The sequence below is a fragment of the Chlamydotis macqueenii genome, chromosome 7, assembly GCF_036417535.1.
Source record: "Chlamydotis macqueenii isolate bChlMac1 chromosome 7, bChlMac1.mat, whole genome shotgun sequence".
In the NCBI taxonomy this organism is placed as follows: Eukaryota; Metazoa; Chordata; class Aves; order Otidiformes; family Otididae; genus Chlamydotis; species Chlamydotis macqueenii.
The window spans coordinates 20274144-20290733 of NC_141562.1; the positions used below are offsets into that span (position 1 = coordinate 20274144).

General features: G+C 40.0%; 1 protein-coding gene across 1 annotated transcript in view; it reads left to right on the top strand.

Annotated features, from left to right (window-relative positions):
- The window catches only part of WDFY4 (WDFY family member 4), a 139074-nt gene that overhangs the window by 32157 nt on the left and 90327 nt on the right, over window positions 1-16590 (top strand). The window contains exons 15-28 of the mRNA XM_086752246.1: window positions 123-330; window positions 604-680; window positions 1371-1589; window positions 2589-2773; window positions 5248-5479; window positions 7974-8125; window positions 8651-8762; window positions 8875-9065; window positions 10586-10738; window positions 11275-11348; window positions 12142-12303; window positions 14357-14448; window positions 15431-15530; window positions 16316-16521. Of these exons, the coding sequence (XP_086608372.1) occupies window positions 123-330; window positions 604-680; window positions 1371-1589; window positions 2589-2773; window positions 5248-5479; window positions 7974-8125; window positions 8651-8762; window positions 8875-9065; window positions 10586-10738; window positions 11275-11348; window positions 12142-12303; window positions 14357-14448; window positions 15431-15530; window positions 16316-16521 (2163 nt within the window). The remainder of the gene's footprint in view (window positions 1-122; window positions 331-603; window positions 681-1370; window positions 1590-2588; window positions 2774-5247; window positions 5480-7973; window positions 8126-8650; window positions 8763-8874; window positions 9066-10585; window positions 10739-11274; window positions 11349-12141; window positions 12304-14356; window positions 14449-15430; window positions 15531-16315; window positions 16522-16590) is intronic.

Here is a 16590-nt window from a genome sequence, read left to right on the forward strand (position 1 = left end):
TGTGTTATTTGAAGAGCATGCAGCACTGTTCTTAGCAGTGATTAATTGAATATGGGCAAAGCCTGTGATTAAAAAAGATATTGCAGACACTGATTTGGTTAGGCACTATGTTGATCTCGTAGATTCAGAAGAGGACATGGTGGACAATAAAACTGATCCTCAAACAGTTGTGCCTGTCAGCAACTCTCCTTGGGTGTCTAAGGGATCTGCATTGGCACTCCAGACTGCGATGAGTCTCATCTCCATGACATCACCTCGAAACTTCCAGCTCCGCAGTGCTTCTTTGGCTCCATCATTTGTGGAGTTTGACATGTCCATGGAAGGATATGGGTATTGGTGCTATTGCTTTTCTCTTTAGCTGCTCTGCAGTCTCCAAACCTTATTCTGGACGTAGCAACTAGTCATTTCTCTCTCCATCCTAATCAACTCTTGTGCACTATTGCTGTCTTCCTTGTAGCAAGGCTGCCAACCTATTTTGTTATTGGCTTATTGCTGATAGCCTAGGCTCTGCCTTGCTATCATGATTCTGCAGTATTAAGTCACTGGTGACCTTCAAGGATGATTTTATGTTTCTGATGAATGGGTACTTGCTTTCTTTTGTAGGTGTTTATACCTCCCTACCTTGGCAACTATCATGGGACCCAGTGCAGAGCATTCTGTCTCAGGAGGAATTGGTTCGGGTAAGCCCCTTGACTCACCTCACTGCACTGACTTTTCAGCCCCATTGCGGGCATTTGACATTTGACACAGCAAATAAGCTGTGTGTTTCAATACACTTCTGTCTCTCTGTTCCAGTCCAGCTCTGAGCTGTATAACTCAGACTGCGCACCAAAATGCAGTAGCAGATGCAGCTTAATAGTGTGATGTGTAAGCATTAATATTAGCAATACAAATTTAAAGCAGACTGCTAAGAAAACAGTCTTAAGTAAGAGGCACCAGATTTTAGGGTAATGTCCCATGGAAGGAATAGAAACTGTCACTTAACATAAAATGAGATTCTCCTATAGATCAAAGTCTTCTATTGGGTGAGCTGGGAAATGGCTGTACCTCTTGCTTCCTGAATTTTGTTAACTTTAACAAAACTTTTTTCTGGTTCAATGCTTTCCAGTTGATAAGTTCTGTGGCATGGAGATCTAGTAGTTATTTCTCGTCAGTCAATTTTAGGTCATTTATACATGTGTGCAAACTCATATGTGCAGTCTTTATGATATTGAAGATAAGCAGTGAAATCTAACAGAAGAGAAAAGAAATTAAACCTTGTATTCTAATATTGGTTCTTATATGGTTTGGGCTACAAATGAAACAGCAGTTTGCTAACATCTGCACAGGGAAATCAAGTTCCTTACTGCCTTTTTGTTTCCTGTCTACAGGCACCAGAATCTTCCCTCCCTCAAGTGGCCTGACGCTCTCCTGCTGGTTTCTGATTAGCAAGTTTGGTTTGGTGCACAACAGTCACCCACTCCGTTTCCTCACGGTCGTGAGGCACATGTCAAGATCAGAGCAAGAATTTGTTTGCTTTTCAGTAAGCTTTTTCCCACAGGATCGTTCTTTGGTTGTTTCCACAGAAGAAATAGAATTCCAGCCACTTGGTAAGCCTCTTCTTGGTCAAGCTGCAGCGCTATGTCCTCTGGTTATCTGGAATTTTCCATTAATAAATTTACTGTTATAAGTACTCAGAACATTGATGAGACTTTATCTCTGAAGTTTTCTTCTGACAGCTTGTTGGGATTGTAATTCTTTGTCATATTTCAGTTTTAAGTTTGGTGTAGGCATTAAGAATTATTTTGTGGCCTGCAACATATGATGAAACTTACAGAAATTCTAAGGAAAAGTTTTGAATGTCAGTTATATGGTTATGTGCAGTTGTGGGGGCTGGACTTCAACCAGCTGGTTCCTGCCTGTTCTGTGTGGCAGTAGGCAGCTTTGGAGAGTAGGACTGAGAAGTCTGGGAGTGATTTAGTTTCCTAATCAAACTGCTTATATCCACTCCTCACTTTTAGAATGTTTTGTATCATGCTAGCCTATTTATCTTTTTTCCTTGTTGATATTTCTCCTTCTCCTTATTGAGTACAGTAGTACTTCAAATGTGAATGTGATTGAATGTTGCAGAGGAGGTTGGGAATGGAGTGGGAACAGTAGCGGGGATTTTTCATGCACAGCTGAGATTGTGTGAGTGCTCTGATTCCCTTAGATGATGTTAAAAATCCCAGCTTGCCTCTTTTCATACAAACTACAAATTAATGTAGTTTGTACAGCTAACACAGTGAGTATCCTGAGGGGTTCTCCTCTTAGAGTATGTTGGCTTTGTAGTAGTTCAGTGTAGTTTTGCAGCATTGAGGCAGCTAGCAGGTGTTATTTGGGAGTATGGCGTATTGTATGCTGGAGGGATCTTGAGAGTTGTGCAAGTCTCAGGTCCTAATAATAGACCTTCAGGGAATGTTTTAAAGACATTGTTCAATCTGTTCAGAATAGCGGCAAATCACTCTATACTCAGTCATGTTCTTTGTGTCATGTTTGATAGTTGTTTCAGAGGCAGGGGAAGGTGGCAGAGACTTTCTGTTGACTGCTTCCTGTTTTTACTGTTACAGATATCATGGAACCTGAGGGTGAAGTATTAAATCCCTCCCCATTTCCAGCACAAGTCCAGTTTGGCTGTGGCAAGCTGCTAGTTACTGGCCAGTGGCATCATCTCATAGTGACAGTTGCTAAGGAAGCAAAGAAGAACTGCACTGTGTCAGCTTATATAAATGGTCAGATGCTTGGCTCTGCAAAGGTAAAGGCTGTCTGCATAGATCTCATGCCTGACATGAGCATTTCATTGCTTTTCCTTTTCATCTCCCCATGCACATAGCATGACTTTTCAATAATAACCTGAGAGACTCAAAGCATGGTGATATAACACGTGCCACTCTGTGCTGTGCACGAGTGGAGTCAGAAATCCGTACATTCCAAGTTGTATTTTGCTGCTTTTCAGAAGTACGTTATCAGCTTATACAGATGCTTTGAACTAGTTTCCGCCTTCCACCTCAGCATGCAGATAACCAGGGCAATTCTGAGTGGTGGCACTCAGCTGAGAGTTGGAGCTACCTACTTTGCGGGTAGCTAAGGATTACCCAAATTACCCAAATTTAGGCCAAAATTTTCTGAATTGACTAGTTATTTTGAGGATCTCTTGGTTTATGCCCAAGATTTTCAGAAGTTGCCAGCTATAAAAAGTGCATTGTGTTAAGGTGTGATCAGAGAACCCTAAACTAAAGGTGCTATGGATTTAGACTAAAAGCTGCATAGATTATTAGTTATGTAGGGAGCCTCTATTTTTGCAGAAGGGCCTGGAAAAGCATAAAAGTCAGAGAAATAAGATTCTGTGACTAGCCAGCTCTTTGCAAGAATCCCAGGATGGATGGAATTCCCTCAGGCATCTTACACAGGCATGTTTCAAGTTGTATTCTTCCTGTTTATATCCACTGAACAATCAGCTGATGAGTCAGTGGCCTTTTTCCCCACTGCCACTCTTAACATTCAGGAACAGATAGATGTTCCTCTGGGTTTGCTGTTCAGTATGTGAGATAGCTCTTGAATTAAAATAATACTTACTTTTCAAGTTAATAGAAATTAAATAAATGTTTCATTAGGAGAAATTTGTAAATTTAATGATATCAATGCATGGGTTCGTTGAAAATGTTGATGCATCTCTTATTTCCCCTAATGTGCCATTTCTTGTGATCTCGTTGCATAGGAGTCAGTTCTCAAATGGTGAGTTTCTCAGGTTGCATGAGATTTCACGAGAAAGCAATCCAAATGCACCTGAAGGGTTCATAATCTACAGGATAAGTGAGAAGAGCTCCTGGTTTATGTTGTCATTATCATCATGCTCCTGGTTTTGAAGCTAATCCCAAATTATTTGAGATTTGATTTTTGGATTTTGAATGCTCTAGGCTGGCAGTGTTGAAAATACAGCCTATTTCTATTGCAGCTTTTGTTGTTGTGGTGGGTTTTTTGGTTTTGTTTTTAAATGGAATCATTTTATTAATGGAAATTTGTAACCTTGATCTCTTCCTTGTTCTCATATTTCAAATCAATCTCAACACATGCAAAGCTCACTTATGTGCTTTATACTTCCCTTGTAAAAGCAACCTGTTTAATTCCAAATATTCTCTTTCCCATACTTGAGAAAAATGATCTGTCTTCTAAATGCCTTTTGGGACCTATATCTGTTTCAAGAATGAAAATTTAATTTAATTTGCCTTCCTTCAAATGAGACTGAAAGTCATCAATAAAACTAGGCCTAAGCATTGCAATTGATTAAAGAATTCACAGCAAATGTGTTTAACATACAATGAAACAGCTCACAATAAATAAAACAAGCCTTTAGTAAATAAAAGATGGTCCCAGTGCTGGGGTCTCTGACACGATGCAAGCCTTTATCTTGATGTGTGCAGTGAAGAAATGATTGCGTAAGAAATTACAATTGCACAAAAGTTGTTAACAATACCAAAAGCTATTTTGGGGTGATGGAGCTGGGGAAAGGTGTGGTGGGTAGATCACTGTGTTGCATCAAACCTAGTATTTGTTCATTCAAATATCAAGTCCTGCCTCCTGTCTTCTACATCTCAGCAGTCAGAGATCAGTAAATGCTAGGAGTCTCTCATCCTAACAGCAAATTGTTAGAGGCAGGGCTAAGCCCTCAATATAGTTTCTCTCTACTGAAAAAAATTCCAGCTACTTCCTACTAGAGCTGCCCACATTTAAATAAAACAATAGACTCTGTTTAGGAGGCAGAATCCTTCTTTTGATTCCAAAAACAAATAGTCCAATTTTCTAAACTATGTTGCTTTCACTGAAGCTAACTGATGCACTTGGATACTCTACACTTCTCAAAAACTGTTTATTCTCTAGGTGCCCAGTACAAGGTGCAATCTGTCACTTGGCTTTGTGTTCAAAGTCACAATCTGAGTTATAAAGTTTAGAACAGGAAAAATAAGTCTGGGATCAAGACAAAGTTTTTCTTTGCCAGCACTTAAAATGGTTTTGACTGTGTTTTTTGAATAAAAAGTAGGCTTGAACTTTCCAAAATGCTTATGTTTGTGATACTTCTTAAAGTCCAATTTCTAAACAGTAGTCGATAATTGTGTTGCACAGCTGACTGAGACTTCACTGAGGAAAGAGGCTGCAGTACCTTCCAAGGACAAGACTCTAAGGCATCCTGAGTGTATTGGGTCCCTTCAGTGAATTCTTGCTCTGTTGCAGATGCAGTATCTCCAGCCCTTACCAGGTAGCTGTATTTCCATGGAACCCTCTTCCTTTATTGACGTCTATGGGTACATAGCTACACCTCGAATCTGGAAAGAGAAGTCCTCCTTGACCTGGCGCCTTGGCCCTACATACTTGTTTGAAGAAGCCATCTCTGTGGAAACCATAGAAGTGATTAATAAGCTTGGCCCACAGTATTGTAGCAATTTCCAAGCAGTACAGCTTCAAGGTATGTGATAATTCTCATACCCACCACTATTTGTTTGCCAGGACAATGCTCTTTTTGTTCTTGTAATCTGCTGTTGGTATTCCAGCTGTGCTAGAGCTTGCTCTAAAAGTCTGGAACTCTGTGCTACTCAGTGTTGTACAAGATTGTAGTAAGATGTCATGAGGATCTTGTAATGTACTGTAAATTGAGCAGAAAAAGAAGGGCAGGAATCGAGCAGCAGAGAGAGCTGGAGAGTAAAGAGGGATAACATGTCCTTGAGGAGATGCAAGATTGCAATTTCTGTTGGACAAACATTAAAGCAGCAGCTTTAACTGAGACATTTTGTATTTATGGTGCTACAGAAAAAACACAGCAGAAAAAGAAGCATCGTCTTTAATTGCAAATGCCTGCAGAGTAGGAGAGAGCACAGGGGAGAGAGGGGTAGGGAAATAAGTTACCTTCCGTTTAATGAAGAGACTTTTTAACTAAAGTATACTGTTAGCTTCAATTATTAAACAGACAAAACATTTCAGTTATTGATTACTTTTTGTTCAACAAGTAGTGCATTCACCTGTGTACTAGAGCTCCAGATGAAACGGGATAGTCATCTCCCATTTGAAAAGAGCAGAATAATCTCACCTGGTGATGCTCCAGCCTAAAGCAAAGTGAAAAGACTGTCTGAAAATACTGCTTCAGAATATCTATCTAGACAAAAGAAAAAAAAAAAAGAAAAAAAAAAATCCTCCAAGTCAAGCATGAGAAGGAGTTTTTGAAAGAGAAATTATATCAAAATACAACCCTAAAATAAAAATATTACTAGTAGAAGTCAGAAGGATTTTATTTTTGAAGTGCTGAGTCTTTATGAAGTCTGAAGTGCTTGTTCTCTGCACACTGATCTTCCCAGCTGGACTTAAGTACTAATCTTGGATTGTGGCCATCTGACTCCAGTGAGACTCTTATTATTGTGAAATGATCTCTCTTCCCACTCTCAGCTTGCTTTTTTTTTTTTTTTTTTTGAGAGGGGAGGGCAGGGAGAGGAGGTTGTACTTAGCATCCCTCTATTCCATCAAAACACTGAAAGAAAATTTTCTAATGGAAATTTTGGCTTTAGAAAAGTTTCAGCACAAAATTTCAAAATACTATAATTTATTCCTTAAAATGGACTTACGACCTTGTTGCAAATAGCAGTTTGCATTGTTTCTGCAGTGTTGTGTCCCATGTCACCAGTATCTCATTGCTTCTTGCTAATCAGCAGCAGCTGTGCAGAGGCTTAGCCATAACTCCGGGCCCTACTGGAAGGGAAATAGGTGTCAGAGTCATGGGGCATTTACTTCTGGATAATCTTCATTCTTGAAGAAGGACATGGAGATGTTGGAGTGAGTCTGGAGGAGGGCCACAAAGATGATCAGAGGGCTGGAGCACCTCTACTATGAGGACAGGCTGAGAGAGTTGGGGCTGTTCAGCCTGGAGGCTCTGTGGAGACCTTATAGTGGCCTTCCAGTACCTAAAGGGGATTTATAGGAAAGATGGGGAGAAACTCCTCAGCAGGGCCTGTTGTGAAAGGATGAGGGGTAATGGTTATAAAATAGGAGAAGGTAGATTCAGATTAGACATCAGGAAAAAATTTTTTACAATGAGGGTGGTAGACCACTGGAACAGGTTGCCCAGAGAGGTGTTAGAAGCTCCACCCCGGAAACGTTCAAGGCCAGGTTGAACGGGGCTCTGAACAACCTGATCTGATGGGAGATGCCCCTGCTTCTTGCAGGGGGGTTGGACTAGATGACCTTTGAAGGTCCCTTCCAACCCTAACCATTCTATCATTCTATGATTCGTGTGGAATATGTGCTAATTCTTTTTGCCTGTAAGGACTGTATCACCAGCATTAGTAGGCAGTTTCATAAACCAACTGTTTTCCAAGTCTATAAAATTGTCAAAAAATGTATATTTTTTTTAAATTGCACATAGTTTTTCCAAGTGTGAGCAGGAATAGAAAATTCTTTAAATTAAAGCATGTGAGAGTTTCATACAATCATTAAACTGCTGAACCTAGTACTTTTTATATGCTTCCTGTATGTTGTGAGTTGGCAACTCTGAACTTTTGCCCCTGTCCTTCTTCTTTGACATGAATCCTTGGTCCTAATACTCCTGAGAGAGCTCCCAGTAACATGGAAGCCCTCTGAAATGCTTTCTTTGCCCAGAAAGTTTGTTTGTGTTGTGTGGACAGAGAGAGGTTTATTCTGGACTTCTCTGAGCTTCATGAGATACTGGGAGAGGATGTAGAATCTACACAAAGCAGTAACCAGAGGAGATAAGCCAATCACATCTCTTATTGGTGCTTATCCTGACAAGCTGCCATGATCTATGTTGCAAAGGGTGAGGGCTTTTTTCTGATTATTGTTAAGTCAAAGTCAAATTCCTATCTAAACTTTGGTTTTCCTCCAGTTATTTTTCATCTGCCTCTGCTCTCTCACATGTTGAGTGTGCAAAGTTCCTTCAGAGCTCTCTCCTGTTTTAGGTGAGGACAAATACAGTGATCATAATCCTGCACCTCTGGTGGCAGAAGAGAAGATTTCTTTTGGAATCAATGCAATATGCTCATCTCTCACTACAGTCCAAGATATAAAGAGCTTCTACAATGAAGTGGATGGCCGGCTGATTGCAAAAGAGGTCACAAATTTCCCTAATTTTTCTTAACTACATTTTATCTTGCTTCTGATTGGTTTCCTAGAGCAAAGTTTGTAACTATGTCTTAGTTGCATTCCTTCTCTTCCCATTCCTTGACCCCATTCTACTCACAGTTTTCTTTTCATCTGTTCAAAAGAATAGATTGGACAGTGTGAACACAATGTTTAAAAGCCTTTCTTCAAACAGCAACAGAAGCCATAGCTTACAGGTCTAATGATAGTTTGTTTCGGTCTTTGATTTCTTCATGCCTTCACAATGACCTTTCACATGCTATTCTAGCATTCTTGCCAATGCCAGGCCTACTGACATGTGAAATTAATGGGGTGTACAATATTTTAGGTGGGTGAATTTTTGTCCTAAAAATCAACTTTGAAGAGGGAAAAAAAAATTGTTTTCATAGTCTAAAAGTAATAAAATAATCTAAAGTATTAGAGCATATGCTTGTTATTTTTTGTCTCCCCAGTATTGCCACAGTTGTTCTTAGGATGTCTCTTTTATCTGTTTTAGATTGGGATTAACTCCCGGGACAGTTCAACGCCAGTATTCCTGGCTAAAAATATTGCTGGACACCTCTCAGGTTCCTTGCGGACTATTGGGTCAGTTGCTGTGGGCCAATATGGTAAATGCACTATACCTTAACGTTTCATGTTTTTAAGAGTTGGGCCTTTCTCTGTCCAAGAACAGATTTAGTCCATGTAACTTCCTGGTAGAGTAACACTGCAATTTCCTAGGGGTAAGAGTGTTCCAGTCCTCTCCAGCAGCTACTAGCCTGAACTTCATTGGGGGCCCTGCCATTCTCCTGGGTCTCATTGCTATGGCCCGTGATGACCATACCATGTATGCAGCTGTCAAAGTCCTGAACTCCATCCTGAACAGTAGCCCAATGAGTGAAAAATTGATGAGGCACATGCATGGATACCAGGTAGATATTCTCTTGTTCATTTATTCTGGTTATAGTCTTTTTCTTGGAGAACCTTATCCCACAATCTGTCAATGGCAAGGAACCAAACATATCCTGGCTATTACTACTTGTAGTTGGAACTTTCTAAGTTATGAGATCTTTGAGAGGGGAATATAGGATAGTGCTCACAATCTCTGGGAACCTCTGTAACAGTATATCCGCTGATGCGAAGGTAAGGACAGATGTCTCTTTGTCAGATGTGATCTAGTAAACTAAATAAGCCAGTGCAACAGATTTGAGTGACCCACTCTTCACCTTTTACCAACATACTTGATCCCTCCGACAGGAGACCACTTCTCAGGCAGGTCTGCTTCCTCCCCTTGGCTCATCCAGCGTAAGATTCCTCTTTGGATCAGGCTTCACTGTGTATGTGCTGATGTAAATAAGTGCTGTCTGGATTTAATTGATTAGGCCTGTCCTAAATTCATCTTTCAAATCTGAAAGCTGTGCAGACTGATGAGTTTGGTTATATTTAAGCACTATATACATAATATTAGATGAGTTAAGGCTCAAGTGTGAAGTTTCAGTTCAGTATCATTTACTTTATGCTGTGTAGGCTGGACAGCGAAGACTCTAACATAGATGATTCCAAATGAGAATCCTAACATTAGGGCTTCATGAATGATTTATTATAAACTTTCAATTTTCCTAGTTTATTAATTGTTCATGAGTTGATCTTGATTCATATGGATATATTTATCTTACTTAGATACTGCCTCCCAAATCCTTTCTTGTAAGTGAATGCCAGCCTTTAGATTCATTGTGAGCTGTTCCTTTCAACTTGGTGCTGAATAGTATTCTCTCCGCATGACTGATCACGTTGCATTGGAGTGGTTTTGCTCTTTGTTTGTATCTCTGAACCTTCTTTTTGTTTTTTTTTCTTTTTTTTTTTTAAACAGCCAGCTAATTAAAAAGTGTCTTGATATGTATTTTCAAATGAATGTCTAACTCCTCCCAATCAATTCAAAATATAGTGGGTTTCTGAATATTTTTCTCACTGTATCAGAAATCCATTGAATAATCAAAGACAGACCAAATTGAGAAACTGGCAATGTTTCACACAAATGCCTTATATTTGAAGAGGTCAATATTTAATATTTTTTAAAATACTAACACCACTTGCAAGCAACTAAGAATATGTCAATGAAGAATGTCAAAAACCTACTGTGGTTATTTACAATTGTGTTTGTATGTTGGTTTTTGTAAATTCCATTCAACATAATATGGTATGTATTTTGCTCCTGTTCAACACTACAGAGTTGTCAAACTCCTTCAAAAACTTACCCTTTCACTTACTACACAGTTTTATGCCTGGATTGAAATCTTCACTTCCTTCATGATGCTCATGTAAGATGTATGCATGCATGAATATTACAGCCAAGTAAACTGTGCATTTGTCTTGAATTAAAAAAATAGTGTTACACGTTAGTTTGTAAATACAGATTTATATTCAGCAGATACTTATTAAGTCTCTTTTTCAGTTGCTGACATACCTATTGAAGAGGAAGACACAGCTATTAAGCAACAGGATTTTACAGTTAATGTTCTCCCTAGTGGGCACAGCTGAGCTTGGCTTTGAGTCTTCAGTCATCAAGAATTATAGTGCATTCCAGCATGTTCTTTGCAACTTCGAGGTAGAACTGCTCATGTTACTTTGTGGGTTTGGATGACTTAAAGATCACAGAATCATAGAATCATTAGGGTTGGAAGGGACCTTTAAAGGTCATCTAGTCCAACCCCCCCTGCAAGAAGCAGGGACATTTTCACCTAGATCAGGTTGCTCAGAGCCCAAGATGGCTTAATAGTATGATGTTTGGTGTGTTTATAGCACCTCCTGTATCCAATATTTGGATGGGGTGGTGTGTGGTGATTTTCCACACTGTGGCTCACCTGAGGAGGTGGTAGCTCAAGGAATGGCAGGTCCTCTGTCACCATGGCTCCCCACTGTGCCCCAGTGCAGTTTCTGGAGTGTTCTTCTGGACCTGAGGGCCTGCTGCTCAGGGCTAGCTAGGAGCAGAAGCTCCTCACACTGGTAGGGTCTGCAGGTTGTCATTGCTGAAAAAACTGAAAGTTTGTTGTTATGCTCCCTGAACTACTTGTACTTTGCCACAGGTTACTGTCCTCTCAGCTCAACAGAGCAGTAAAACCTCTGCTTTACTTTGTTTTTCAGCTGTGGATGAAAGCACCAGAAAATCTTGACCTTGCTCTTTTTTCACATCTTGTGGAGATTTTGAAGTCCTCTAGGTACATAAACTAGTGTTTGAATCAGAAACATGCGGGACAAGCTCATCTGTAATCTGAAGCTGGAACTGTGAGGTGGATATGAAGGGTCCAATCCTAGTTGGTAACAGTGGACTCTGGGAGTGAATCATTCCTATATTGCTATTCCAAGGCTGGAGTTAGTGATGTGATCAGCCCCTGAGATTACTGTGGGTTCACATGGAACCACTTCTGTACAATGGAAGTTAAAATGTTTGCTGGGGAGGGGAAATCTGAATGCTTGAATTGATTATGAAATAATGAAAAAAAATTATAAGTGAAGTTGTGTTTAAGATGAAAACACAACCCAGGAAGACTTTTTTTTATAACACTATGCTTTCTTAATCAACTGTACTAGAGTTAAATGTATCTGAAGAGAAACAGCATGGCAGAGGGACTGAGTAGAACAGGATGCCAGATTGCTTCTTTTTAGTATCAGAAAGCTCTATGCAGAGCTGTTTGAGTTTTGCAAGAATAGCACTTATTGCCACCAACTTACTGCTTGAAAATTCAATAATGTTGTTTTCTTTGAACTCACTGAAATGCAGCAATGTCTAGGGGAGAGGTCAGATAGGAAGGATAGAAAATACACAAGTCTTCAGATCTCCATCACTGACACACATTCGATTTATCTGACAGTGTTTGAAATGTTGCCAAGGCAACATTAGAAGGCAAAGGTGCAAAGTATCAGTGCAACCTGAGAATCCTTTTAGCTGAAACCCAGCAAATTTGGTTCTTTCCAGTAAAAGCTTTTAATAGTCCTTCTGCTTTTTTACAGAGATGGATGTCAGAATGCTGCAGTTGCCTACCAGGTGCAAGTGGTGCCCAAGCTCATTTTTCTCTTCAATGATCCTGAAATCAGTAACTCTAGGATAACTATGGTGTGCACTATTGTCTCCCATCTGTTGCAAGGATACTTTAACACAAGGGATGTTCTCAGGTAACCTAAAGTCTATAGCTTTTTCTCAGTTTGCAGATGAGCTATAGTCCTGTCAGTGTTGGAGAGAGCTCTATAGTAAAGTTGCCCTTGTCTCATATTTGATAGGAGCCTCCAGATCTTTGGCAACTGCAGGATCCTCACTGAAAAAAAAAAAAAATTCATGACTTCAAAACAGAGTTCAGCCTAGCATTATGTTTGTGTGAATCCTAATCCCTTTGGCTTGGCTTATATCCCAGTAACTATCCTTTTTGTTCTTGAATTTCAATCAGTTAACATATGTTAGTCAGGATTTCATGAAGCAAAGAATTTAAATCACTGTTTGCTTTCCACAGAATGTAAACATGGCACTATTTTGTATTCCAAGCCTAGTTGCATCAGCCTGTAGCCTATGTAGCCTATGAGCTGAGGAAGGTCCGCACAGTGTTGTCTATAGACAGCTAACTCTAGAGAAATGCACTGCATGGATCACAGCTCTCTTATTAAACCTCTTTGTCCAAATAAAATGTAGAAATGGGGTTGTGTATTGAACCTGTGGTCTCTGCAGTCAGCCTTTAGCTCTGTTGAAAAGTATGAGCACCTCAAGTAGTTACTGTGGAGTAAGCTAATAAGTGAGACCCCACCTGGAGTACTGTGTCCAGTTCTGGAGCCCCCAACACAAGAAGGACATGGACCAGTTGGAGAAGGTCCAGAGGAGGGCCACGAAGATGATAAAAGGGCTGGAGCACCTCTCTTATGAGGACAGGCTGAGAGAGTTGGGGCTGTTCAGCCTGGAGAAGAGGGGGCTCCGGGGAGACCTGATAGCGGTCCTCCAGTACCTCAAGGGGGCCTACAAGAAAGATGGGGAAAGGCTGTTTAGTAGGGCCTGTTGCGATAGGATGAGAGGTAATGGTTTTAAAATAGAGGGGGGTAGATTTAGATTAGAAATTAGGAAAAAATTTTTTACGATGCGAGTTATAGAACACTGGAACAGGTTGCCCAGAAAGGTGGTGGAGGCCCCATCCCTGGAAACGTTCAAGGCCAGGCTGGATGAGGCTCTGAGCAACCTGATCTAGTTGGGGATGTCCCTGCTCCTTGCAGGGGCGTTGGACTAGATGACCTTTGAAGGTCCCTTCCAACCCTAACTATTCTATGATTCTATGACTTACTGCTTGCCAGCTGTTTTGTGTATATATGTTCCTCCTGTGGGCTTGTATGTGTTAGCCTATTCTTTTTTCATATAGGTGTGAGTACTGGATTTAGCATATAAAATTTGTCATGTGGTAAGGAATGTGAATCAGCATTTTTCTTAAAATATGGTTTGTTATTCGATGGTAATTTGGTTGTCAGGCCCATGAGTGCTGAGTGAGTGGATAGACAGTTCCTATCCTTCCAGCCCCAGGAGAGCAGAGACTATAGCAGGCTTTCAGCAGCACTGCAAGGTGCTGAGCTTTCTGCTGGTCCCAGACTTTTAACGTATCTAATGGAAATTGCTGTGTGGACCGTTCCTGCAGAGAAAGTGGTGTTCTGTCCCATAAGAAGGGCATTTCTTATGAGCAGGAGGAGGTTATGCACCTTCACTAAGTGTGTACATCACATTAATCTATCTGTCCTTAGAAGTAGGTAATGTGTGTTAAAGCAAACTACAGGTGAAAAGAGATTGCCAGTCCTCCTCCCAGAATACCCACTGAGGCTTCTCTGCTCTCCTCTATGTGCTTGGAAACCAAGTGGTGATAATAGTGATAGCTGAATGCCACAGGCAGTTCAGAATCTTTTGTATGAACAGAGTGCTTAACTTAGTATTGCTTTCCTCATGGTCAAAGACCTTTAAAATCGAGAGATAAAGAGAAAAATGTTTCCATAGTAGAATAGATATTACTTGCATTTGTAGATAGATATTCTTTTTATTTGCCTCTTAGTTTACAAACTTTTGCCTTCCTATTTCAACCCTGTTTCTGCAGTGATTAGAATTTCCAGTGGTTGTCGTTACATGATTATGGAGATTTGCATGTAATCTCAAAGTAATTAAATTAATGTCTGTCTGCTGACTAAAATTGCTTCCCTCCTTCTCTGCAAGAATTGGATTGTTCCTTGTTTATACTTTGAAACCTTCTTCTGTGGATGAAAATCAGATTTGCCTAGACGATGTGGCTGAGATGCCCAATGAAGGTGAGGAGCTACCTTTGGTGTATGTGTTCTGATAGCTAAAGCACTTCCCTTCTTCCCCAAGGCATGATGAACCCTAAATGCAGCATAGTGCTTCTGCCTCCATTGGCAGGAGGAGACACAATTCATATTACTTCATCTGGAAGAGGACAGACTGCATTGAGATTACCTGAAATTGTAGGGAAAACTTATATTGCTACAAAGACCTGATGTGAAGAATAGTGAAGTGACAGTCACTGTGTACATATCCAGGAAGGCCTGACATACTGCAAAGTTGTCCTCCTGCTGAAGGAGTTCCCCTTTCGTCGTCTCTTTGCTAATAAGCCAGCAGTACTTTGGCTGCATTGTCCAGAGCCTACACAATGTTGGATTTCACAGATATACACAGAGATGAAGGCCATTAAATTGAAATTGCCCCAAAACTAGTGTACTGGGCTGTTACAAGGAATAAAATTTCACTTGGCATCCTGGATTTTCTGCGAACACTTTGCCACACTTACAGTTGTAAGTGAGGCTCTGCACCTTTTAAAGTATCTGTGTATTTATGTCAGCTTTGTGTGTGGGAACTTTCACACACAAAGCTGACTCTTTCATTATAATCTTTCAGATGAGAACATATTGATTATTGCACCTTTAAACAATATATTATATCATCACAGCTGGGCAATACAAGTCAGATTGCCTGTTTACATTTCCCTCCCTAGTTAATCTGAGATTGCTTCCTGTGGGTGGTTATTCAACATGTCATCTGGATAAGTTTTAAATAACTCTAAAGAGGGGACTTTGACAATGTAAGCACTGGTCATTTCTGATGTTAGCAGGAATTCTTATGTCTAAAATCTGATGTCTGCATCTTTTTACTCTGCAAAAGACTGGTATAAGTATTTCCACCGGGCTAATCTGGTGCAAACTAGGTTGTTCATCAAAGCAATGAAACATGTGTTTTGTCTCTTCATTACTCTTTATTACTTTCTGATATTTGTAGCCTTAAGCCAAACATCTGGAAAGACAATCTGGCTTCGAAACCAGCTACTGAAGATGCTGTTAGATGTAATGCGCTCAGACAAACTTCATCTGTCCTCTGAGTAAGTAGAAACAATTCAGGAAGGTGTGGGTAAGTGTCTGTCTTCTATACTTGCTCTTTGGTGGTGCTTGACCAGGACTTAACACACTGATAATGTTTGAGTCTCAGCAAAATAAGTAAGAGCAGACTGGATTCAGAGTAATTTTGTGTCAGTGATTTATCTGACTTCGATCTCCAGTTTGATAAAAGTTTAATGTTTTCACGAAATGTCTCAAAGGAAGAACTTGAGTATTGCTGTTTCTTCTGCATTGCAAGAGTTGAAGAAATCCCAGCTCTCTTTGAAAATCAATTAAATCTAATGTGGGATTACTTGTACCCCTCTATCGTAACTATGAACATGCAGTTACTATGGTTCAATCATGAATAACTGAAAGGCAGAGTTCCTAGTGCTATGTGCTATTATTGTACATTTTCATTAATTAATATATCTTGGACTTCGAAATTTAAACCAGAATTTTTAATTTCATATGTTGAAAGATCTAGTCTGTGATGTAGTTTACTTCAGTTATTGTTACACGCTCTCAGAAAGAGCTTCATGTTAACAAACTTTTTTGTCTGACTGTAATGTAAGGTTGGATTTAGTGGGAATTAAGTGCTTTGAACAGTGTGGATGAATCAGTGGTTAAATCTTTGTAATTCTATGTTGCAGTATGCCTTTAATCAGATTTTTTTTTTCTAGAGAAATTTGAGCTTCTAATTCACTTTAAGATAATTTAAAATAGAATCTCCTTTTTATCTTCTGTCATGTTGTGCTTCCCTGTGTTTTCATTTCCCTGTTTGTCCTAGGGAACAAGAAGAGACATTTTTGGCACTGGGGCCAGACTGGTTTCTGCTGTTTACACAGAGGTACCTGCACTCTAGCACAGTTGTGCTAGGAATCAAGCTACTTCTTTGCTTCCTCCACAATCGTTTGCTGCTGAACAAATTAAAGGAGGGGATAGTGGCTGGGCGCTGGCTGGAAAACAGCTCTGTGGGATGGAGTATTCTAATGGGTATGTGTTGGTTTAATGCTCCCAAAACAATCCTTTAATCCAGCTCAGTAGCAGGAGTTCACTAAAGTT